Raw genomic sequence first — 23,786 nt, forward strand, 5'->3', positions numbered from 1 at the left:
TGTGCAGAAATTAAGGCATGAAACTGAACATGCTTCTTTTATGATAGAAGAAATACTAGGAATTAATATTGGGCAGATTTTTAAACAAGTGCAAAGAAATGTAGGCTGCTTCTTCCATCATTCAAAAAGTCAAAAAACTCCTGCCTATCAACCATGATGACTGGAGCAAGACAGAGAAGGGAAAAAAGTTGCAGTGTGATAACCTCTGTGACTCTAGGGTCATGAGACTTCATTCTCTCAGCAATGAATGGTAAAACAGTTCTATCTTTATTTTTTATCAGACAATTCCTATCTTTACTCTTTCTACGCATTGGTTGTGAGTAGGACAGAAGCTTTTAGAGAGAGTTCTATTTAGAACTACAAAGATTACAGAACATTCTATCAACTTAGTAAGTCACTTCTTCCTCAGATAAGACAGCATTGAGCAACTCACCAATACAGGGTATTAGGAGGCCCATAATACAACATATCAACAGAGAGATATGAGGAACTTTCTGGAAAGAGCTTTTAAATGTAAATATTTCAGCTCATATTTTTATGATGGCAATATTAACAAATGACTCAACATGGTGTTTTTTCCAAATATTAATATTTTGGCTTTTCACCCTTTCCTTCATTCTTAAACATAGAGAAAACCACAAGCATTTGCTTATTTATTTACTGTTTCAAGGCACTTCTATCAGCTAAGATAAACATACACCAAATGCTTTGCCGAGTAAGAAATGGCTTAAGCATACACATACTTTCTTGAACTGGGAATTTTTCCCTTAACATCTTTACTGGCAATGAAGAGTAGAGCACGTATTCTATTTTCTATTGAAATAAGGACTCTGTCTTTTTCTGCATAATAGATTTTAAGTGAACATGGAGCTGCTTACACAAGGTAAGAGTGTATTTCCAAGCTATTTACTTACTATTTTGCAGTATCAGATCATCATATTTATCGCCATTAAAATTTCCACAGAGACCACAAGGTTTTCCATGATGATCTTCTGTCAGCTTAATATAAATACCAGAGTTTCCATCCCAAGCAAGAGAAAAACCAAAGGTAGTTTTCACCAGAATATAGTCAGCCAGTCTCTCAAAGAAAACACTTCCAACTGTCTGTGGCAACATTAATCTGGAAAAAATAAACAGCCTACTTCAGAGATCACACACGAGACAAGGTTAGAAAAATACACATAGAACATCTAGCTCTCTAAAACCTTTTTTTTCCCAGGTTAATACATTCACTTCAGTTCTTTGTCATGTTTTTACTATCTATTCTTCTATTTGCTTGTCTGTATTTGTCATTACAAGTGAATGCTTTTCCAGTGCATATAAGCATCAGCTGTTCCGATGATAAGTCTGAAAGAATAATACATCTTCATTTTCAAAGTTCAGCACAGGTACATTGAGGAATATGTGACTTCATGAGCATGCTGTTTTGCATAAAGAGCGCTGTGAAATTACTGTCAGTGCTCCTGGTGTGGCGAGTACCAGCAGTCCTTCTGGGCACAGGGTTGATCATCAGGTTAGGTGAATGCAAACAGATGATTTTACAGTACAGAAGATGCTCTTGAACAAAAACTGTGTATCATAGAATCACAGAATTTTTCAGTTGGAAGGGACCCCTGAAGGTCACCTAGTCCAACTCCTCTGCAACAAGCAGGGACATCCACAGCTAGATTAGGTTGCTCAGAGCCCCATCCAGTCTGACCTTGAACATCTCCAAGAAGGGGGCTTCCACCACCTCCATAGGCAACCTACTCCCTCAACTCTTACTATAGAAAACTTTTTCTATATATCCAATCTAAATCTACCCTCTTTTAATTTAAAACCATTTCCCCTTATTCTATCACAACAGATTCTGCTGAAGAGTCTGTCCCTTTCCTTCTTATAGCCCCCCTTTATATACTGAAAGGCTGCACTCAGGTCTCCCCAGAGCATTCTCTTCTCAAGGCTGAGCAGTCTCACCTCTTTCAGACCGTCCTCACAGGGGACATCCCTCAGGTAATTTTTGTGGCACACCTCTGAACATACTCTTAACAGGTACACATCTTTCCTGTACTGAGAACTCTACCTCTGGACGCAGTATTCCAGGTGAGGCCTCACTAGCACAGAGAGGCTGGATCACCTCCCTTGATCTGCTGGTCATACTCCTTTTGAAGCAGCCCAGGTTACGGTTGACTTTCTGGGCTGAAAGGGTATATAGCTTGCTCATGTCCAGTCTGCCATCCAACCAGTATCACCACATCTTTTTTGGTAGGATTGTGCTCTATCCTTATATCCCTCTGCTTGTAATGACAATAGTGGGGGTTGCCACAGTCCAGCTGCAAGACCTTGGACTTTGATTTTTTGAACCTTGAGAGGTTTACCTGGGCTCAAGACTATCTAGGTCTCTCTGAATGTCATCCCATTCCTCAAGCATGTTGACTGCACCACACTGCTTGGTGAAATTCATAGTCTTGCTGAGAGTACGCTCAAACCCACTGTCAATGTAATTCACCAAGATGTTAAAGAGCATGAATCCTAGTAAAGACACCTGAGAGATGCCTCCAATTACTGTTTCCCAACTAAACACTGAGCCATTGATCACCACTCTCTGGGCATGTTCTCACAAACTGTTCCTTGTCCATTGAACAGTCCATTATTATTATTATGTATTTGCAATTTAAAGAGAAGGATGTCATAGGGAATGACGTCAAAGGATTTACTGAAGTCCTGATAGATGATATCATTGGTTCTTCCTTTGTCCACTGACAAAGTTATGCCATCATAAAAAGTGACAAGGTTGATCAGGTAGGACCTGCCCTTGGTGAAGCCATACTGGTTATGCCATGTCACCTGCCCTCTCTTCCATCTACCTTGGCATAGCTCCCAGGAGGACCTGCTCCATAATCTTGCCCAGCACAGAGGTGAGAATGACAACTGGTACTTCCTTGGGTCATCCTTTCTATCCTTAAAAATGGGTGCTATTCCACCTTTTTGGAAGTAACCAGGGACTTTGCCTGACCACCACGACTTTCCAAATATCAGCAAGAGTGGCTTGGAGACTGCATCAGATATCCTCCTCCCTTGGGCAAAAACCACTGGATAATAATATTGTGGCATGATTTAATCCTAATCTTTCAAAAGTGCTTCTATTGGGATGAACAGACTGACATCACTATAGTCATCAGCCTCAGATGCTAATGTCTACAGCATTATTAAATCCAAATATATACCCTCTAACAAGTTACAAAATAATGCCTTAACAAGTCTTTGAAATTTGCTGTACGTTATCAAACAGTAAAAAAGTACTTATGATTGTATTTTACTCTTTTTATTTTAACTCTGAAAAATAATTATAAAAGAGTACATTTAGACGTTTGATGTACCTCAGAGATTTTTGTGGAGTGTTTGCCCAAAAGGAGCAAAGGAGGCTTGCAATCTTTTATTCAATTAATTCAGACTCGTCTATAAGGTTATTTGTAGAATTAAGCATAGCTAAATACAAAGCATAAATAATGACTGCCTTGTTCAAAATGACATCAAGATGCAGCAGAGAAGAGCTGGAATAGTCTAATGCAGACTCTGTACAAAGTCAGGATGGTTAATCCCTAGATCTGAGCTGAGAAGTTGAATTGAAGGTTCATGCAGGGAGTGAACGTTCATTCAGGTATTACACTAACACCATTACATCTTCCCACTCTTGTCAGTTCCAACACAGAACAGCCAGGGATTAGTAAAAATACATAGCAAATTATTTTTCCTGGTTGATGTAAAAATCTTTAATTTCCTGAACTCCATAATTTTTGCAATAAATGTTTTAAACAACCATTAGAACACTTACCTGTTTCCTTCCTTTCTTACTTCATGTCCTGAAATAGTTATTTCTTCTTGGTTTGAAAAAAACAAGCTGATTGACCTCTGACAAGAATATACTGAACCATGACAGTGAGGACTGTTATGAACCTTAAAGAGGAAGAAAATATGCACAGTTTGAATAGATGTTTGTTCTCAGTAATTTCATGCAAGTTTTCATAAACATACATATGATAATTTACTTTTCTGTGCATTAATCAGCAAAGAGCCTTAAAGATACATATTTAAACTGTAAAAAAGTCATAATTACAAAAATATGGCAAAACTAGAAGTTCATGTTAACCAATACTACCGAGAAATAGAGCAATTGTTTAACAACACAAAGTATCACAAGGTAATGGCTTAAACATTGCATGAGATACTCAGGTATTTTACACAGATAAACTTCATAGACAGACACTGTAGTGAGCTAGCTTATCAATGATAGTGTAGGAGCTTGTTATACGCACTGGTATACTTCTACAACTCAGTTTCTACAGGTCTAGAGGGGACTACTGTGCAATGCTAAACATCAGCCTAAAGCCTGCATTCTCCCTGCCACTTCAGACTGGCACCAGCTGAACTAGACCATGCCTTCCTGAACCACTCAGGATATGCTGAGATTTGAGACTGTTCCCACAGATTATTGCAGGTATCTAACTTGAGTGCGCCTGTTAAAACACATTCTGCATTGGCTTTCCAGCACCACCACTGGAAGTGGGCAGGCTCTTCTGAAATCTGTCTGTCCCCATCATACTTAGACAGGGCCATGAGCCAGGGTATTGGCTTGAATCTCACATCAACTTCCCAGTTTGAGCACAGCAAGTGGCACTCAAGCAGAGAGAGACTTGCAAAATAGTGTCTCACAGTTGTAGGCAGTATGTAACTTCCATGATGGCCCACAACAACAGAAAGGTATTAAATAGATGTCAGATGTGTGCTTTGAGAAATGAAAACCACACAGTTATTATCTCTGCATGTCCACAGTCTTATGCCAATAAAGTAGATCTTAAATAAAAAATAATGTATTATGGAATGGGCATGATAAGCCAGCATGCGTTGTTTTTACAGTTTGGCAAATAGGATGCTACCTTTGCAGTCACAATTTGATTGCTATTCCAGCCATCAGCATTGCAGAGTGACTCCTACACTGCAGGAACACCCTTGTCCCCAGAGATAATACTGCTTTTGCTGGCCAGGGTGTGCTCTCAGGACATGAAAACTGTGGGCTCAGATTTATTCTGACTGACTGGCTGTTCATATGCTCGAACATATCTCAAACACTACTACGACCTTATGTGACAGTTTTCTTGGAGAAGGATGAGAGGTGCATTATCAGTTTTCTTGACAGTTCTGCGCAGCTAAATAGACGAGTAACAGTGAAACATTTTGCCAGTGTAGTAATAGGGACTGTAATTAGAAACCAGCACTCTCACTTTTTCAAAGATCTACTGGTAAACAAACACAGTGCTTACACATACACTAACTAATCTTCCTAGGCTGACACTTAATGCTGGAAGTAAAAAACAGTTACTATTTCTTCAAGTGAAATAAACCAAGTCAGTAAAAGCATTAAGGATTACACATGTACAGAGAAAGTAGTAATTAAAGACATAGTAGATGTTGCTAGTATCAACTAATGTTTTCCATGCAAGTCTGGCCTAAGACAGAAATCCAGTTAATACAATCAAAATAATTTTGTTCTCTTCTTCTCTAGAAAGGTGGATTGGTAAAATCAGAAGGACCATAATGTGAGCACTTGGCAAGGTTTTCTGCTCTCCACAGCCCAGCTGGCATTGACTGCAATGCTTCAATATTATTCAGGATTTTTTTTTAATTAACGTAACACTTTTTAGGTTTTGTAAAAATGACATTCCAGCAATGGTAGCTTCTCTCTGTAAAGAGCATTGGGTATCCCCACCAAAATATTGATTTGAGATTTTAATATAATCCTGGGTTTTGCTGCAGCATTTTAAGAAATCTCCTAAAATATCATGGCTGCACACTTATCTAAAGAATTGAAATGAAATAATGGAAGGTAGATAGCATCTGCCTATGACCTGAGTGAGTGGAAAAAACAGATCAAAATTTTCTGGATGTTACTAGAAGGGGGGGGTATGAAAGTCACATACTTAGAAATGAAAACAGGCCCCTGAAAAAGGAATGAGAACCTAGATCTGCCTTGGCCCGTGTGACCACTATTTCATCATGTTTGCATTACAATTAAGGCCACCCTTGTTCCCTCCCCTTGCTGAATCAGCGGCAATTGTAGAAAAAAGAAAGCACAATGAGCTAATGTCCTCTCCACTCAATCACCGTACTTCAGAGGTAGCATAGATTTGAATTCTCCCTCATCTCAAAATCATTAGCCCATGAGCATCAGCAATTTGATGAAACTTCTAAGAAGAGTGCCTCACATACATAGGTCAGGATGAAGGCTTCTGAGCTGGTAAACTTCCCTGCATGACGCAGAGGTAAGCCAAAATTAGAACACAAATCCCCAGGGGAAGCAGACTTTTCCATGGGCTAGGAGAGGTAGCTCCCCATCCTAGCATGCCAGTGGCTGCAAATCAGGGCCTGCTAGGTTGCCCAGCCACGGAGCAGGCGATAGCTGTTTGCACTTCACTCAGCAATTCAGTATGTTCTGCAGTCTGACAGCTAAAGTTTACTGAAGCTTCCAAGGCCTGCTTTAAGACCCAATTTGCTTTGCTGGATTTCCCAGAGAGGGGAGAGCTGAGATCCTTTTTTAGCATAGAGGGAGTAAGAAATACTATTTTTAATATATTGACTCTGCTGATTATCATTTCATCAGTGTTTTGAGTTACTGCACACATGATTAGACATTTTCCAGCAGCATAGTTTTTTATGTAATGCAACAGCTTGATCCTTTTATTGTCTCTCGACTTACTTTACTTATGAAATACAGGAATACTCAGTATGTATTTTTAACATATGCTCACATACTTACCCAAACAGTATAATGTGGTTCTGGAGCACCACAGTCTTTTGCAAAAATATAGGAGCAATTTCCTGGAAAGTAGTAGTAGATGCCATCAAATGTTTCAAAATGATACTGTCCCCATGACTTGCAAATCCCATCTCGGTCCTTACCATTGTTAGGAACTGCAGAGAACACACTGAGTTTACAACAAGTACAGTAATGAAAAATGTACAGTTGGCAAAGACATCTGCAGAAGTAAAAGCTTAGAATGGAAATAAGAGTTACAGGCAAAAGGAATAACAAGGATGGGATGAAAGATAATCTGATTTCTTCAACTTTAAATAAAGTACATTTTTAAAAAACCCTTAGAATGCAGTTTTAGTCCCACACAGACATCATAAATTTTGGATTCACTTCAGTGAAGACATTTCAATTCTAAGTAGTTGCAAGGGACTACTGAAGTAGTACTGAAGATCTGAGATGACTCTTGGTATAGGAGATTCCAGAAACCAGTGCATTAAAAGAGCCAAATATTTTATTTGCAGTAAGCCACTCCATCTTTCTACCAGTTCTTTAGTAACTCAGTTAACTAAAAACAGTGGCCAGCTGCTGATACATTAGACAGTGATCTATCTCTTACGGTATCTATGAGTCATCATAGTCAGGTGCTATAACCTAGGCATTTGTGATGTTGCTCTACATATATCCCTAACATCTAATATAATTTCAGTCCTCATCTTCTAGTAGAATGATGTTCCACTACTACAAAAGGAATCACAAAAGTTATGTCGATAATATTGTTTTAAAAACTGTCCCCTTATATACCACTTGGACCCAAAACTTGATTAATTCTTCAGCCCTAGACTTACCAATTTGGCACCTGCTTCCTTGAGCTTGAAATAACTGACAGTCACAGTCACCTGCCTCTGTGCAACCTGCTCCATTGAGGCACTTTTGAGGACACAAACCTGTCAGCAAGCACAGCAGCCTTTTAGTGGACATAATATTTTTCAGACAGGTTGAGACTCACATTAGATGTTTCTTCTAAAATCATGAACATCCATATTAGCTAAGAAAATTAATCAACAACATTTTATTTTTAACATTTATTTAACTTCATAGTTTGTGTTCCTTGGTTAAAAGACAAAGTTCTCCCTCTTTTAGTCTGAGATTTGTACACTAACAAAGGAGCAAAAGGTCAGTCTCCTCCCAGCAAACAAAAGGTCAAGTTCCCACGTAAAGAAACCAAATCCCAGTCCTCCTGATCTAGAAATACACAGGATGAAGATTATTTTAATTGACCAAATTCAGCACATCACATACATACATTCCACTCCTCCCTCTTAGGCATTACAGCAAATGGTATATTCAGCTTATTAACAGTCTAGAACATAATATAGAGTCAAAACTAGTTAAGATAATTCTCGCTGCATGCTAAAAAATTGTAAAATGTTATTTCTGCTGAAGAGGTGACTGAAGTCAGAAATCTAATATTCCACGGGAATGGCTTGTTTTGTGTTATAATTAGTAATTGTTTCCAAAAGCAGTTTCATTAAAAGGTTTTGTAGCTGTTTGGAAGTGAAGACCTCACTGTCTGCAAACAATTCACTGAGGCTAGTCTAAATCAGAGCTCCCCAGAAGTGGAGGAGACAGAGGTTTTCAAGTTTCAGGTTTGCAGATAGTTGCTTTCCTTCCCAGGGAGGAACTATTATCGTAGATACAAATATTTACAATGCTGACAGCATTATTTTGGAAGTACATTTTCAACAGGAAATTTCTGCAATTTAATGAGGATAAAATGAGATAATGAGATAGGTTAGGGCTTTGTAGGGGACAAAGCCCAAGGCAAAACAGAAGGCAAGTAGGAGGGCAGAGTGTTCAGTAGTATCTTTACCCAGGGAGAGTAGCACTAACCTCTTGGTGGGCTCCATGTCAAGGTCCCATTTAGGTGTGATTGAGGAGATGGAGCTTGAACCTATCAGAGGAACACAAAAGCAAAATCAGTATGTTTCTGCTTTACAGATTCACCAATACAAAACCAGGGCCTTACAGAAGGGTTGGGATAGGACTTAGCAGGTGTTTCAGCACAGGAGAATCCCCCTGTGGCTTTTCCAGCACATGTTATGGACAGATTGGAAGCCTGGACCAGCAGGAAAGGCAGTGACTGGAGCACTTGTGGGGAGGGGAAGCATGCTTTAGGGAAACAGAATTATATAGCAGTATACTGGCATCACTGCTAGCATTTTCTCTGTGTTCCCAGCTTCACCAGTGCCAACAAACCAGCAGAGCTCCACCAGGGGAGATCTGTGTTTGTATCTGGGAGGAAGAGTGAGGATACTGAGAAGCCTCCTGCCTTTAGAGTTGGAGAGTGTGGAGACGCAATATCCCTCCTTCCTAATTCCCCTTAAGTCACGCCCTGCAATACTCCCTGATCATCCAATTGTGGCCACTTCAGCTGTGATGGATTTCACATTCCACTTAAGATTCTTCAGAACTGCATTTCAGCTCACCCCAAACAAAAGAGGAGACAGATCTGCCTGATGTGCATTCTGTCATGTGGAGGAAAAAGGGGGCAGGGGTCTCTAAGTAAGTCCTGGGTTCTGACCCAGCACTCTGCTGTTCCATTTTGTCGTGTCACATCAACGCTTCTGAGAACTGAACAAGTCCCATATGATAAGCACTCCAGGTTTTTTACCCCCCACTAGACTAAAAAGTTTACCAGCATGAAGTGCTTGATATTTTCCACTGCATTTATTCAAGACTATTTTAAATCCTTTTGTTTTACAAAGTTTTGCCCTTTTGCTTAAACAGTTTTTCTTGCCCATGTTTTTGTTGTTGTTGTTGTTTTTTAAGTTCTCTCTCTGAGTATTATGAGCAATAAGTTACATTACTGTACTCCCGTGCTACCCACTCAGGTATACACCAGCTTTCAGCTGCACAACTGAGCAAAACAAATCATTTAAGCATCCACTAATGAGAAAGTCTTCTTTCTACGAATCCTGCCTCACCTCTGGAGCTTGAGCTAACAGATTTCAGTGCAAACACCGCTGTAGGATAAACAAATCAAGTCCCACCAATGCTTCACATGTAAATACTTCCTCCTCCAACTGGAAACAATTTGATAAACTCGTGCAGCGCAATCCATCTGAAACCAATCTGAACTGGACTCCAGCAGAAAGTTGTTCCACAGACTGCCTGTAGCCAGAGAAGTTCCTCAACAATCCCTGTACGAAGACACTCCTCTGCATGCCCTCTCCTCGGCAAAGTGACTTTTTGCTTTTGTGTTGCTTTGGAGAGGTAAAGTGAATTTGCTGTGACAGCACTGTCCTGCTGAGCACCCCTCTGGGCCACCATCAGTCCCCAGGTCAATTTCCCTCCGAAAGTACCTTCTTAGTTAGAAGAGGCTTGACTCACCTCAATGTTATGTTATGTACTGGCTGCCTTCTGTCTTCACGAGAAGACATAAATCTCCAAGAGACTGAGAGAAAATAATTTCTGGTCTGTTGCAGGCTGTCTACAAGAGCCAGAGCAGAGGCTTTGGGCTCTGCGCCTGCCCTTGTAGAAGGGGACTGTAACCCTTCCTTGGGCTATGCAGTCTGAGATGTTTACCCACAGGGGAACGAGATTCCTCTTTACTATTAAATTCCAGTCAGACATCACCGGTGCAAGCGAGCAGTGTGGGGCATAGGGTTGGGTAGGGTGGGACAGCCCTCAGGCTGCAGTGGTGGGACCCAGGGTTGGACTGGAGCCACTGCCACCACCACCACATGCAGCATCCTCCTCTGCAGTCGTCACTGTGTTTTTCATCAGACACTAACAACTTTCTGTTCACTTTCACAAAAAGCAGAAGAGCAGGGGTGTTATTTCCCAAGGTGTGCGTCAGCTGTTCTGTCCGGGGGAGGGGGGAAGCTTTCTCCAGGAGTGAATGAATGCATGAGGCCATGGGCCTCAGCTGGAGGTAGCAGGTAGGGAACAGTGGCTCCTCCTCACTGTCCTCCTGTTACTCTGGCCTTGCTCCTTACAAAGGCCCCATTGTCACAACAGCAAAGCCCCTGAGCAGAACAGGGGGAGGAATTCCCCGCTCTTTTGGAGGTATAACCTACCTCTGTTGTTAAGAGATCTCTTTTCTGTCGGGTTGCATTAAATTCATTTCTGGAAGAAAACAAAAAGGATCTTGTATAACCAAAGGTCCCTGGAGCAGACTGAATAAGCAGCTCCCCAGAGAGAAGTGTTTCTCTCTGATTACCATCACTTTATCAAAGAGGTCTTTTCTTGGGTTAACATTTAGAATGGTGATTCTTTTTTTCTTTTTGTGGTTTTGTTTTACAGAATTCAGCAGCGCTCCAATCTCTGCTCTCAGGCATTAGAGAGGTACTGGGGGCTTGTTAGGGAGAGGAAAATAGGCAGGACGAGCTTATGTGAGAGGATACAAAACTGCAAAGCAGATTCATAAGTACTTGAACATGTGTGTGCAGCAGCAAGTTGCCTTAAGTGTGATTTAAATATGTCGGTATAGTGCTTTTAATAGCAAGAGATTACTCACCAGTTCTATCAGACTTAAATTTGTGATTTAGTTTAGAAAGAAGAGCAGCAGACTATAAAGCATATTTGGTTTTACCAACAGTCCAAGATGGCATATCATTTTGTATGTATGTGTGTTCACTAAATATAAGGGTCACTAGACATTCAAAGCTATGTCTGACTGGACACTTCCACTAAAATTGATGGCATAGTTCCCATTTAATTCAATGGGATCAGGAACATTTCCTAGTTTGGGTTTTGTTTGGATTTCAACTTCTACATGAAAACTTGTATTGAAAATGTTTATTTTATGGCTGTATAGCACTTACTTTTCTGTGCTTCAAATAGCAGCTAGGATTTTATCATGCAATTAAAATTGTAGAAGGATACTCATTTAATGTATTTTTCCAGACATAAAATAATGATCTCATCTTGGTTTCATTCCATTACTCCTCTAAGCTTTCCGAGACCATAGAAGTATCATTTTTCATAAGTGCCTTCATTTTTCAAATGGAGGATCCATGTTCATTACATAAATCCTTTGAAAATAATTGTAAACATTCCGAAAGTGTGTTTTACATCCAATGCACATGTACACGACAACTTACATGGCAAATTCAAGACTGTATTTTACTTCCTAACTTCCACCACAATAGATAAGCCTTACGTATTTTTGTTTTGTTCATAGGACTTAACAAACAAGGAATAAAAACTTACCTTGAAGTTCTTCTCAAAATAGAAAGTCTGCAGTAAGTTCCTGTAGATTAAAAAATCATCAAGATAAATATTTCTCTCCAGCTTCACTCTTCATTTGGCAAACACTACTGAACTGTGTTCTTTAAAAAATAGATACTGAACCTGAGTTTTCTGAAGTATCTTTATATAACCTTCTCTTCAAGGAATCTAGCTACAGATGCTTTCCCTCCTGAAAGCTTGATTCTTATAATTGCTCACCACCTGCAAGTTCCCATGGTCTCAACTCTGGTACAAGCTACCACCAACAAGAGCAAAGCATATTTCTTCAGAGGCTTAGACTATATCTAGTAAAACATAAGAGGTATTCAGATCTATCCAGGATCAAACTTCTTGAACAGCAGCCTGTAACCTTTTTATGATTATTACAAAACTCAGTTGCAATTCTATTATGTTGCACGTTGTCTTAGAAATTGCTGTAAAGAAACTACCTACAAGATCTGTTTGCTGTGCATATGTTTATAAAGATTTTCTCTATATTCTAACATTCCAAAAATGATTTAAATCACTGCAGGTGCAATCTGGTCAAAGAAAATTATACCCTACTGAAATTAATTACTAGCTTCTTCATCTGACAATAATCGCAATGAACCAAAGAAAGTTAAACTTAATTCCTTAATAACTTCTTTTCTTAAAAAATTCAAACATAAAAATGTAACCTTAAAAAAAAAGCTGTATTTTAGCTTCAATACCTGTGAGAAATGAGATATATATAAAACAGAATTTTAACCTGTGAAATTTTTCTATTAATTCCAATAAGGGTTAAATATATTAGTTTATGATAGAAAAATAAGCAGACACAGTAATAAAATATTCACAAAACTCAATGTAGAAGTTAGCATTACTGCAAAAATGGAATAAAGTTCTTACCTTGCAAAGAGGACAGCAGTGAATAAAGCAAGAATATACTCCAGGGTATCATTAAATTGAGCTTTCCCACAATGTTCATTTCAGTATAACTTAGTAACAGGAAATTCATCCAAATTAATGGCTTTGACTATGATGGCATCTTCTAACTGTGTCTTCCTACAGTATGTTTAGATCCTTTAAATTTTAGATAATTTGATGCATTATTTAAAATAATACAATACAAAAAGGAAAAGAAAAGGAGGCATCAACCTTGGTAGATACATACAGCCTCAGGAGCTTAGCAAGCGTTGCATACAACTTTCTGGCTGCATGTCTCTCATTAGAAATGCATGGTAACTGCTCAGCAGAGTCTGTATTAGTTACACTTTCACCAGACCTGTGAGCATTACTCCTCTGTTGAATTCAATTGGCCCTTTATAACATAGCAGACAATGACATAGAAATTTTGCCATGTTGTGACGCTTTGAGAGATCCTTCGGTCGTCATTACGCCTTTGTGTGCTTTGACACTTGCGTCATTTGCTGCCCTTCTTGTTCTAGTAAACAGTTTCAGAAAGAACCTGCGTAAAATATAACCACATCATTTTGAAAATTAACATATTAATATTCTTCATCTATTCAAAAGGAGAGATATATCCATTAAATAATACACCTGGATTTTTAAGAATATTTTGGATACATTCTTGTGTATAGTGTATAGTATGCTGCTTTCATCAAGGAAAGCTTCACAGAAGATATGACAGTATTTCAATTTCAAAACAAAATACACATTTTGAAAATTTCATGTTATAAACAAGATTTTAAAAAGCAAGAAAAAAGTGATCAGAACCAGTAGGTGTTGTTTCTAATATTCAATAGAATAGAATAATATAATTTCAGCAAAAGTAAACAAGAATGTATTTTAAAAGAGTAAAAATGTCACCCACTTTAATCATTAATAGCATGATTAAGAAATGAAGTTTTCAATCAATTTAAATGACAACTCCTCACTTCCATTTGTGAAGCCTATCTGTCACCTAATCCTCCATTCCTTCCATGCACTTCAAAAGATGCTGGAAGCATTCTGCACAGGGTGGCTGTGGGCTAAAGTAAAATGCAGAAGTTGATTGTCTCTTTAGTAAAAATTTCTCCCATTGATTCTTTCATCCCTTTCTCTTCCCCTCTCTCTAGCTGTACTAGAAGGGGCAAAGGAAAACACACAAACTTTCCAACCACAGGCATACATTTATGCCCACACAGCAATACTCACGCAGGTTCAGGATCATTGGCAACCCAAGGATATTTACCACAAACTGATATACATTACAACAATACACCATGGTTCAAGTATTTCTTAATAACTATTTTTATTACTGACTATACTTAAGTGAGTATACTCTGTATCCAGCTTTCCATTTATATGTATGTCCACAAAATATTTATTAGACATTGAAATTAGTTATCTGTCCATCTTGTGTTTCATTATTCTGTAAATCCTAAAGGAAACATATTTGCACCATTCACACCTCAAGATTTTTGCTTTGTTTTTACTTCTGACTAACCTGGGCTCATCAGATTTCACAGAATGCTTATCTGCAGCAAGATCACATCTTCCAGTTCAGTTTCATCTGCTTCACATCCAAAACCGCTCCAATCTGCAAGCTGAGGTAAAAGAAGTGAGCTCCTGATCCAAATTAATGCACTAATGTAGTCTTGCTCGCAGATTGTAAATACTTCACGTGGACACCTATCTTGTAGGGGATAATCAATGTTTCATGCTTTTATAAATCTCCTGTTAGAAGGCAGTGCCTTAAGATTACTGCAGAGCTTCCAAATTACAGAATCGCTGAATTACACAGATCCACAGTGACTGGAAAGAACCTCTGGAGAGAATCAAGTCCATTCCCTCAGAGTAGGCTACACAGGAAAGTAGGCTACACAGGAAAGGTGGGTTTTGAATATCTCCAGAGAAGAAGACTCCACAGTATCTCCAGGCAGCTTGTTCTAGTGCTTTGTCACCCTCAAAGTAAAAGAGGTTTTCCTCATGTTCATACAGAACTTCCTGTGTTCCAGTTGGTGCAAATTGACTCTTGTTCTACCACTGGGCACTGTTGAAAAGACCTTGACCTCACTCACTCCAACCCTTTAGATATTTATAAGCATTGATAAGATCCCCTCTCTCCAGGCTGGCAAGTCCCCGGTCTCTCAGCCTTTCTTCATAAGGGCACCGCTCCTGGCCTCTAACCATCTTTGTGGTCCCTCTACTGGACTCTTTCCTGTAGTTCCCTGTCTTTCTTGAACTGAGGAGCCCAGAACTGGTCACAGCACTCCAGATGTAGCTTCACCAGGGCAGAGCAGAAGGTAGGATCACTTCCCTCCACCGGCTGGCCAAGTTCTTTCTAATGCCCTCCAGGATACCATTGGCCTTCTTGGCCACAAGGGCACATTGCTGGCTCATAGAGTCAACCCGTTGTCCACCAGAACATCTAGCTTCTTCTCCGCATAGCAATTTTCCATCTGGCTGGCTACTAACCTGTACTGATACTTGCAGTTATTGCTCCTCAAGTGTAGGATTCTACACTTGTCCTTGTTGAGCCTCATGAGGATCCAGTCTGCCCAGGCCTCCTGAACAGCAGCACAGCTTCCTGGTGCATCAGCCACTCTTCTCAGCTTTGAATCATCAGCAAATATACAAAGAGTGCACTCTATCCCTTCATTCAGATCATTTCTGAAGATGTTAAACAAGACCAGACCCATACCAACCCCTGGGGAACTCCACTAGCTACAGGCCCCCAGCTAAACTCTCTGCCACTGATCAGAACCCTCTGAACTCTGCCAGTCAGCCAGTTCTCAGTCCACCTCACTGCACACTCATCTGTCCCACACTTCCTAAGTTTACTTACAAGGTTGTAATGGGAGACAGTATCAAAGCCTTGCTGAAGTCAACATACAGAACATTCACTGCTCTCCCCTTATCTACCCAGCTGGTCATGACATCACAGGGAGCTGATAGCTGATTGGTAAAGCATGATTTCCTCCTGACGAATCCACGCTGACTACTCTTGATAAACTTCTTTTCTTCCACTTCCTTGGAGATGACATCACCTTCCCAAGGACAGAGGTGAGACTATTCCCAATCTCAGAGCTATTTTCCTTTGAAGCTAAGTCTGGTATAGAACTATTTCAAACTCTTCTAAGAAACCTGACCTGGGATTTTTTCCATTCCTCATGCTAATATTTCTCAACATTAATATAAATTAACTCTTTTTAACAAAAGTTGTTAAAATGACTTTTTAATGTATATACAACTTTTATATAATAAAGTCAAGGGAATATTTCTGGCAAATTAGTATTTCCTAGTTGTTAAAACTCTAACATCTAAAAAGTGGGCCAAGCCTACTTTACAAGCTATAAAGAGACTTTTTATGAGCTAGAGCAACTGGTTTCATTAAGTTTGGATATCTCTGCTCAAGACAGCATAGGAAATAGCACAGTCCCAAGCAGATGAAGGACATTAGCTAATAAGGGAAAAGAATTATTCAGCTGAGTACACAGAACTGTAACTCAGAGAACTATATTAAGAAATAATAATAAAAAATGATACCCAGGCAATGACTTACATTACCTACACAAGTAGTACAGTGCTCACAGATTGAGACTTCTGGAAAACATGAACAATGAATTAGAAAATAATTACTTTGGTAAGAAAAAAAAACAATATAGAAAACAAGCTGGCCTACGTTTAAAAGAATGTTAATGTTTACATTTTCAAGTTTTAGATTTTTCTTTAAAAGTGAAAATTAAAAAAAAAAATCAACACCGATGTTGGTATATTATAGTAGAAATTCTAAGACACAGCTTGAACCTGTGATTGCACATCTGGTAGAAAGGTAGAGCCAGCCTAAGGAAACTCAAGTGCATGCAATGCCCCTGAATGACTGGAAGGAGTGGAGCCAGGATCCACCCCTTCCCAGGCCTCATTTAAAGGTTGGCAGTGGAGTTAAGGGTATCATACCTGAGGCCTTCTAGAGATAAGCATATTCCTTTTGTGCCCACAGCTGTTGCATTTGAGTAAGTCCTTACTTGCTGTAGCCTAGGACCTTGCTACTCTGCTGTCATTGCTGCACTTTCCATCACACTATGGTACTTAGTATAAGCTTGCCTAAGATTTTCCAGGTCCATTTGAGAGGACTTAAATTTTATGTACAGGTTATGCATTTGATCAGGATTATAAGCAACAGATGAGAAAACAACATCCTTCAGTGACTTGGGTTCCAGCTTGCCCTGTTCAGGATTTGGAGCCATCATCATTAACAAAACATAGCACATCTTAGAGCTCATATTCCAGCCTTCCTTGGACTTGTATTTTCAGTGAAGAGTTCAAGTGGCACTACACTTTAATGCACATGCCAGATCTTCCTAAGGGTTAGCATCAGTGAAAATAATTAAGGAGTTAGAATGATACAAGGTTGGAGGCACTTCTGCTCCGAGCAGTACCTCCACAGCTGCTCAAAAACCTCCCCTGGGGTTTGAAGATCAAACTGTTAGTAATTCTCAGCAAAAGGATGTGCATGGCTAGAGCAGATGCTCAGTCACCATAGCTTGATTTCCATGCCCAAAGAATCAGGACATTAAGAAAGGCCTTTTATGAAAATGTTTTCTCCTTATGTCTTCCACAAGCTTAAAGCTTCACTTTAACTAACACTTCCCCAGTGAAGTTAAGCCCTCTAGTGGTCAGTTAGTCAACAACTATTTAAAGAAAGATCTACAGCCATTCACAAACGCAGACAGCAGTCCAATTCCACAATCATTTCTCATCGAGAAAGCAAATTTGTGGGAATGACATCACTCTCTAGGATTAATAGGGCGTTTTCACAGGATCAGAGATCAGTTCAGAAAGCATTTTTATTACGCTAAGAGTTTTTGTTTGGAGAAATAACACACAGAGATCATCTCTGGTTATATTAGTAGCAATGCAAGTTTTATTTTCAGCTTTTTCAGAATAGAACAAAAGTCCTTGGTTGTTACAAGTTGTTTTGTGGGCAGCAAAACTGATATATGAGTTTGCCTGTAACTGTGAAAGTCACCTCTGAGGTTACTGGAGCTGGTGATTTCACTTCCACTGCCTCTGTGACTTTCATATCATGGGAACTTTGCTTTTCCCCTGCACCTTACTGGCATAATAACTAGGCAATAATCAGTTTTGGACAAGACACAGTAAAGGTACACATGTGCCAACTGGCAGGCTAGTATGCATTTCCTGAGCAATGAGAGAGCCATTGCTTGTCAATCAGCCAAATAACTAAAAGGCTTTATTTTTCCCCAGCTGGAGCTAATTAGCATCTATCAAGATGCCAGTTTTCACAAAACTCACAGGAATTCGGCAATCATATTTGAAGCTCTCCCTGCAGAGCATCCTTTCCTTAGACATCCAGGCTGCAAGTCAGAATATCACAGGTCTCGGCAGCCTGAGAGCCAGCATACTTTGTGAGCAACAATATTCCAAGGTAGAAATTCTGAAGAACTCACTGAGCAAGAAATGGGTCAGATGTGAGGATGCACAAGTGAGAGACCGAGGAAAGGAAACTATGCATCTTGCCAAAGAGACTCAAGCATTAGAAATTTAAGACATCATCCACTTACCAGGATTTTGTTTTATGCTATGTAAATTGGCAATAGAATGTACAATAGTCCTCTCCAATGAAAGTGTGAGAGAGGCTTGAATAACAGTTTTCTACTTCTATTCAGGTCATGTATTGCAGTATTTTGTGGCAGACTCTGGCAGCTAAAATGGGAAATGGATGGAGAATTCCTTCCCAGAAGGAATTTGTTCAAGTTATTCATTTAACTCTTGAGTTACTACACTTCAGTGAAAGGGCTTTGAACAAAAGCTGCCACAAGAAAAATCAGAAAAATATAACAAGTGCCACTGTTTATAAAAAGCCTATGATAATCATTTTTCTAAATTAGAACAAAAGGGCAACGTTGTGCTCTGTGCTATTATCTGCATTTCCCAACTCAACTCACAGGCCAGTTTAATTTTGTATAGACGTAACACACTGAATGACCTATCACTGAATAAGTGAGAAAAGAAATATCACATTTGATAGAAATAACCCCAAAATCTTGTATATCAAGATGTATCGAACAACTTCAGTATTGTCACAGAAGTGACAAGAAGATAGGAAAAACATCTGACTTTAAAAGCAATATAACAGAAGGTAAGCTGCTTTAACTTGAATAGTCTTCAACGTTTCTTCCAGTTCCTCTCCAAACTGCTTTCCAAACACAAAAAACAACGATGTAGGGCTGTTTCTATGACAGTTGGGTCAACTCATATCCAAGTTCTCATTCATTTGCAACTCTTTCAAGGGACAGAATTAGCCCTTCCAACAGCCTTTCCTTGGCACATCATATGTCTTATTCAGAACTTAACTCTCCCTCCTCCTAACCAGATTGCTTCTGAAGGTCTTCAAAGCTTCAGTGGATGAGAAACTGGAACTTCTCCAACATTTCATGTTTGATAAACACATACCCTAAATATATCTTTCAAAATTAGTCATATTTTCAACTCCAGATTTTTCATACATGCTTTCCTAAGACTTTCCACTGCCTCACCTAGGTCATAATGTAAGCAAATCTGACAATCACATTGATTTTATTACAGCACTTGATGCTGTTCTCCATGTCCGCCTGTGGCTGCAGGATGAATAATTTAGATCTCATGTTATTTGTAAAACAAAGTTATTTTTATGTTTTATAGCTACAAAATACTATTTTTGAAATAGAATGTACTGGGTTTGTTATTTCAAAAAAAAAAAAGCTTCCTACATTTAGACATATTAATCTGGAAACCATGCTCGTTGTCCTGTAATAACTGAGTTATACCTGCATGTGGAGCAGGTCAATTATCTTGTTTATAAAAATGTGAACTTCAAATACAAAGTTTACAATACCTACCTGAATATCCACTTTAGCACTACGTTGAGGGAATTTCTTTCAGTGGAATAATCATTTTGTCACTTGCCATTAACAGTACATCAACTTAAGCAGTTCATGCAAATGAGCAGCACTCGCTGTCAATATTCCATGGTCATGTTTGGAAATTCATTCTGAGCAGTATTTCAAATGATTCTATAATGAAAACAACATTCCTTTGAAAAGACCCTCTTTCCAACACAGAAGTATAAAAGATGCTTAATGCAGTATTACCTTAGGGCAGCATCCTGAGGTTAAGTCACACACCGGTTACCAACTAGGAGACAGATCCTCTCCTACACATCACAGACCTGTCAGCACTGAGGCTTTGACATTTTCATACAGAGAGAACATGGATCACCTCCATCAGTAACACCAGGATCACTCAGCTCCCTATAAAGGATCATTTGCTTAAACATACAAGGCAGGTGTGTCTGCTTCAACAAACTGTTGCATGTTCCCACCCCACCAGCTACCCCATCACTCCCAAATAAAAAAGGGAGCTTTCAATGTTCTGATAACCACACATACATCCACAGTACAAGGTTTTTCTTCATTACCGAGGCCCAGAAAGTCTATCAAGAGTTTTTTTTATCCCTTTGAAGAAACTAAGAGCCACCTGCTTTTACCTTATTATCGATGGATTTGTGAATCAATCTGAAGTGAAATTCTGTTTACCCACAACCAAAAAAAAGCCATTTGAAAACACAATTTTATCAAATTCTCTTTTGTTTATTGACTGTCACATGACTGGTGAACAATTTTAACGGTAAGACTTCTGGTAGCGTGCACGAGCACCAGGTCCTCCAAATTTCTTAGATTCACAGCGGCGAGGATCTGCAACCAGCAGAGTCCTGTCATACTGGATAAGAATATCCTTGATCTCTTTTTTGGATGCTTCATCAACATCTATACAGAAAAAGAAAATAGTTTTGAAAGTTTCTCAAAGGAACTCATTTCTGTTAGCAATTTCACACTTGTCAGAAAGCACACATTTCCAATTAAGGCTAATCTAACGATCTAAATCAACTTACATTTTTGATAGTAAGCCACCAATGCTTTGGAAATAGCTTGACGGATAGCTGTTAAAAAAAAAAAGGATCAGTAAAGATTGCAAATGTATTTAAAATTTAAACAGAAACTGACAATTGACCCAGAAACTTGCTGACTTTTCTCTGCTGAAGGGTCCTTTCCCTCCTTACTGTCCCCTCCCACATACTCCATGTGAGCTTTACTTTGGCAAATCTGAAGAACTCCATGCCAAGAGGCCACCCACAGTTCATCTTCTGAATTGACAACTGCCAGCTAGCCAAAGCACAGTACAAGTGCTGTTTTTATCACCTTCTGTAGAATACAATCCTGCTCATCCTCTACTAAGCAGCTAATTTTCAAAATCCTTAAAAACACAGTTCTCTAAAATGTCTTTAACTTTCAACACAGATAAAAGAGTTCAGGAAGTTCAAAGATTAAGGTAGCAGAAGGCACAATAGGATGGCATGACTTCTTTTAGCATACTTCCATAAAACAATCCCGTAACAATAATCAGAACTCAAAACAGTGATATGAGAGTGACAGTAAACATGCAGTTTGGAAGTAAGTTTGATTAAAAAATGAACTGTCTGAAAAACAAGTGCAGTCAACTTCAGACATATGCTCTGCCAAGAGATGCTCTCATTCACAATGTGCTCCACAGGTATGATGAAAGATGCTTCTGAACAGCCCGGAAATTTAAAATTGAAGTCAATTTCTAATGGAAAGTTTCCTTTTCCCCAAAAAATCTTTGTGCTGTGAGGCACTTCAACTGTCACACCACAAGATGTAAAGATCAGTTCCTTCAAATTTCACAAGTTAATTTTATTCAGCTTGCTCCAGATGCTACCGTTCTGCAGGCAAAATATATTCAAGAAAACTATGCTTGAGTAATTATGAAGAAACAGAACACTGAAATGTGCAAGCTACTATTCCAAACTCAAACCTCTCATATACACCTGTTCCAGCCCGAAACAAAAGCTCAACTCCAAATCCTACCATAGATTTGTGCTACGTGGCCACCACCTTTCACACGGACTCTGATGTCAACACCAGCAAATCTTTCCTTCCCCAGCAGGAGGACAGGCTCAAGCAACTAGGAAACAAATTAATATTGTTAATCTGTTTTGTTATCAGAGTCAGTGAGGACATAAGTTTAGAGGCTTACCACATGTGAAGTTGCTATATGTTTTGAAAAATTGAGACTGGATTTTAAAGGCACACATTCAAATTAACTTCAACTCTTGCAGGGCTCTCTGACACCTACTAGTAATATCATAAAACAAACATGCTGCTGGCCAGGATTGGGTTATTTTATGTTTCAAAATTATGAGCAGCACTGTGTACATACACAGAAACTAACAGAAACCAAATGGTTTAGGCAAAATCAGAAAAATAGATCAAGATTATTAAATCAGAACACTCTCAGTTAAGCAAGAAAAGTACCCTTCTGTCAACAATACAGTTACGGAAGGACACTCTACTCTATTTTCAAAAAGACTATGACACACAAGAAAAGATTTAGTAGCATCCATAATGCAACTCCTCTCCATGCTCAACTGATAAAGCATATAAGGGTATTTTAACATTCAAGGGTGGGTTAAAGCTCAGCAGATACTTACTTTATACTGTAAGGTCCTAGGCTCAATCATTTCCAGAGGTCTTCCATTCACTTTAATGAGGCCATTTCCTCTTTTGCAGTGGGCAACAGCAGTTGCTGTTTTCTAAAAATCCAAATGCATGTTAGTGCAGCATTTTTCACACCAGCAGTGTAAAGTGCAATTTTCATAAACTTTAACAACCTACACAGATTATTTTCATGCTGAATGTTAACACTTCTCAGTGAAGGAAACAGCACCATTTCTGACATTTCCATGCATTTGCTTGGAACGATACAAAACTATCTTAGCAAGAATATATTAAAGCTAAAGTTGGGAAAGCTACCCCATCCATTCACAACAGCCTGTTATCTATGTTTTTGCGCCCTCCCATCTCAGCAGTGTAACAGCTCATTCCCCTATTTAAAACGGCCTTCGGACACCGCTGACGGTGAAACAGACCGTGTCGGCGGGTTGACATTTGAAGGAGCTTCAATGCAGCGTATGTGGGCCTCCTCCTTTGGAGCCCGTATCTCCGGATGACCCCGTTCCATCGAGCCCCGCTACCGCCGCACGTGGGCAGCCCAGCAGGCCCAGCCGGCGCGGCCCGCTCTGCCTCGTCCGGCCGCACCCTGCGCTTTGGGAAGCGGCAGGAGGCAACGCGCCCCAGCGAGAGCAGAGTGCCGCCCATCGTGCCGGGCCGCGGCCTGGCGGAGAGCGTGCACGGTGCAGGCAGCCGCCACGCGTGCCCTCACCTTCCGCCCGAAGACCTGAACGCTCTGCAGGGGACCCTTGGCCGGCATGACTGCTCCTACAAAAGAGAAGGAAGCAGACGTGAGCACTGCCAGGAACGGGGCCACAGGCAGGCCGCGCAGCCCGCCGCCACTCACCCGGCTCCGACGGCGGCAACGCGAAAAGACCGAACGGGGTTTCCCAGCCTGTGCTCAGGGGCGGGCCAGCCGTAAAGCGCACCCTGTCTTCCGGGAGCACGACACCGCGTCCGGCCGCGCTTTACGACAGCGGTTTGCAGCAATCATCCGGGCGCTTGGGGGTGGGCGTGGCCACTCTTTCCGGCCCGAGCCGTCCCCTTTCCGCGCTGGGTTGTAGGGTCAGCCCTCTCACCCTTTTGCTTTTGCTGCCTTACTCTTTTTATTAGGGCTTCTATTCTCTCGCGTCATTAGTGTTGGGTGAGCTTTTGTTATGTAGCCCGTTCACGAGCGGAACCCAGCTGATAACTGCCTTTCCCTGAAGGCTGTCGGTGCGGTTTGCAGTCGCTGATGGGGCCTCCTTTGT

The 23,786-nt window shown here is 40.0% G+C and overlaps 2 protein-coding genes across 2 annotated transcripts in view; both read right to left on the reverse strand.

Moving 5' to 3' along the window:
• OTOGL (otogelin like) overlaps positions 1-12,989 on the reverse strand; it is an 88,688-nt gene extending 75,699 nt beyond the window's left edge. The window contains exons 1-6 of the mRNA XM_065740899.1: positions 12,911-12,989; positions 8,681-8,741; positions 7,636-7,754; positions 6,794-6,948; positions 3,815-3,936; positions 915-1,120 (exon numbers count right to left, since the gene is read on the reverse strand). Of these exons, the coding sequence (XP_065596971.1) occupies positions 915-1,120; positions 3,815-3,936; positions 6,794-6,948; positions 7,636-7,754; positions 8,681-8,741; positions 12,911-12,989 (742 nt within the window). The remainder of the gene's footprint in view (positions 1-914; positions 1,121-3,814; positions 3,937-6,793; positions 6,949-7,635; positions 7,755-8,680; positions 8,742-12,910) is intronic.
• A 7,588-nt stretch (positions 12,990-20,577) lies between these two features.
• Positions 20,578-23,444, reverse strand: RPS16 (ribosomal protein S16). The gene is made up of 6 exons (XM_065743253.1): positions 23,384-23,444; positions 23,249-23,304; positions 22,518-22,619; positions 21,895-21,991; positions 20,901-20,948; positions 20,578-20,775 (listed from the first exon to the last, which is right to left on the reverse strand). The coding sequence occupies exons 2-6, from the start codon at positions 23,294-23,296 to the stop codon at positions 20,630-20,632; spliced, it is 441 nt and encodes a 146-aa protein (XP_065599325.1). The 5' UTR covers positions 23,297-23,304; positions 23,384-23,444; the 3' UTR covers positions 20,578-20,629.
• Between the last annotated feature and the right edge of the window lie 342 nt (positions 23,445-23,786).

The sequence above is a fragment of the Cyrtonyx montezumae genome, unplaced genomic scaffold, assembly GCF_038088225.1.
Source record: "Cyrtonyx montezumae isolate F1298 unplaced genomic scaffold, pur_monq_1.0 scaffold_3, whole genome shotgun sequence".
In the NCBI taxonomy this organism is placed as follows: Eukaryota; Metazoa; Chordata; class Aves; order Galliformes; family Odontophoridae; genus Cyrtonyx; species Cyrtonyx montezumae.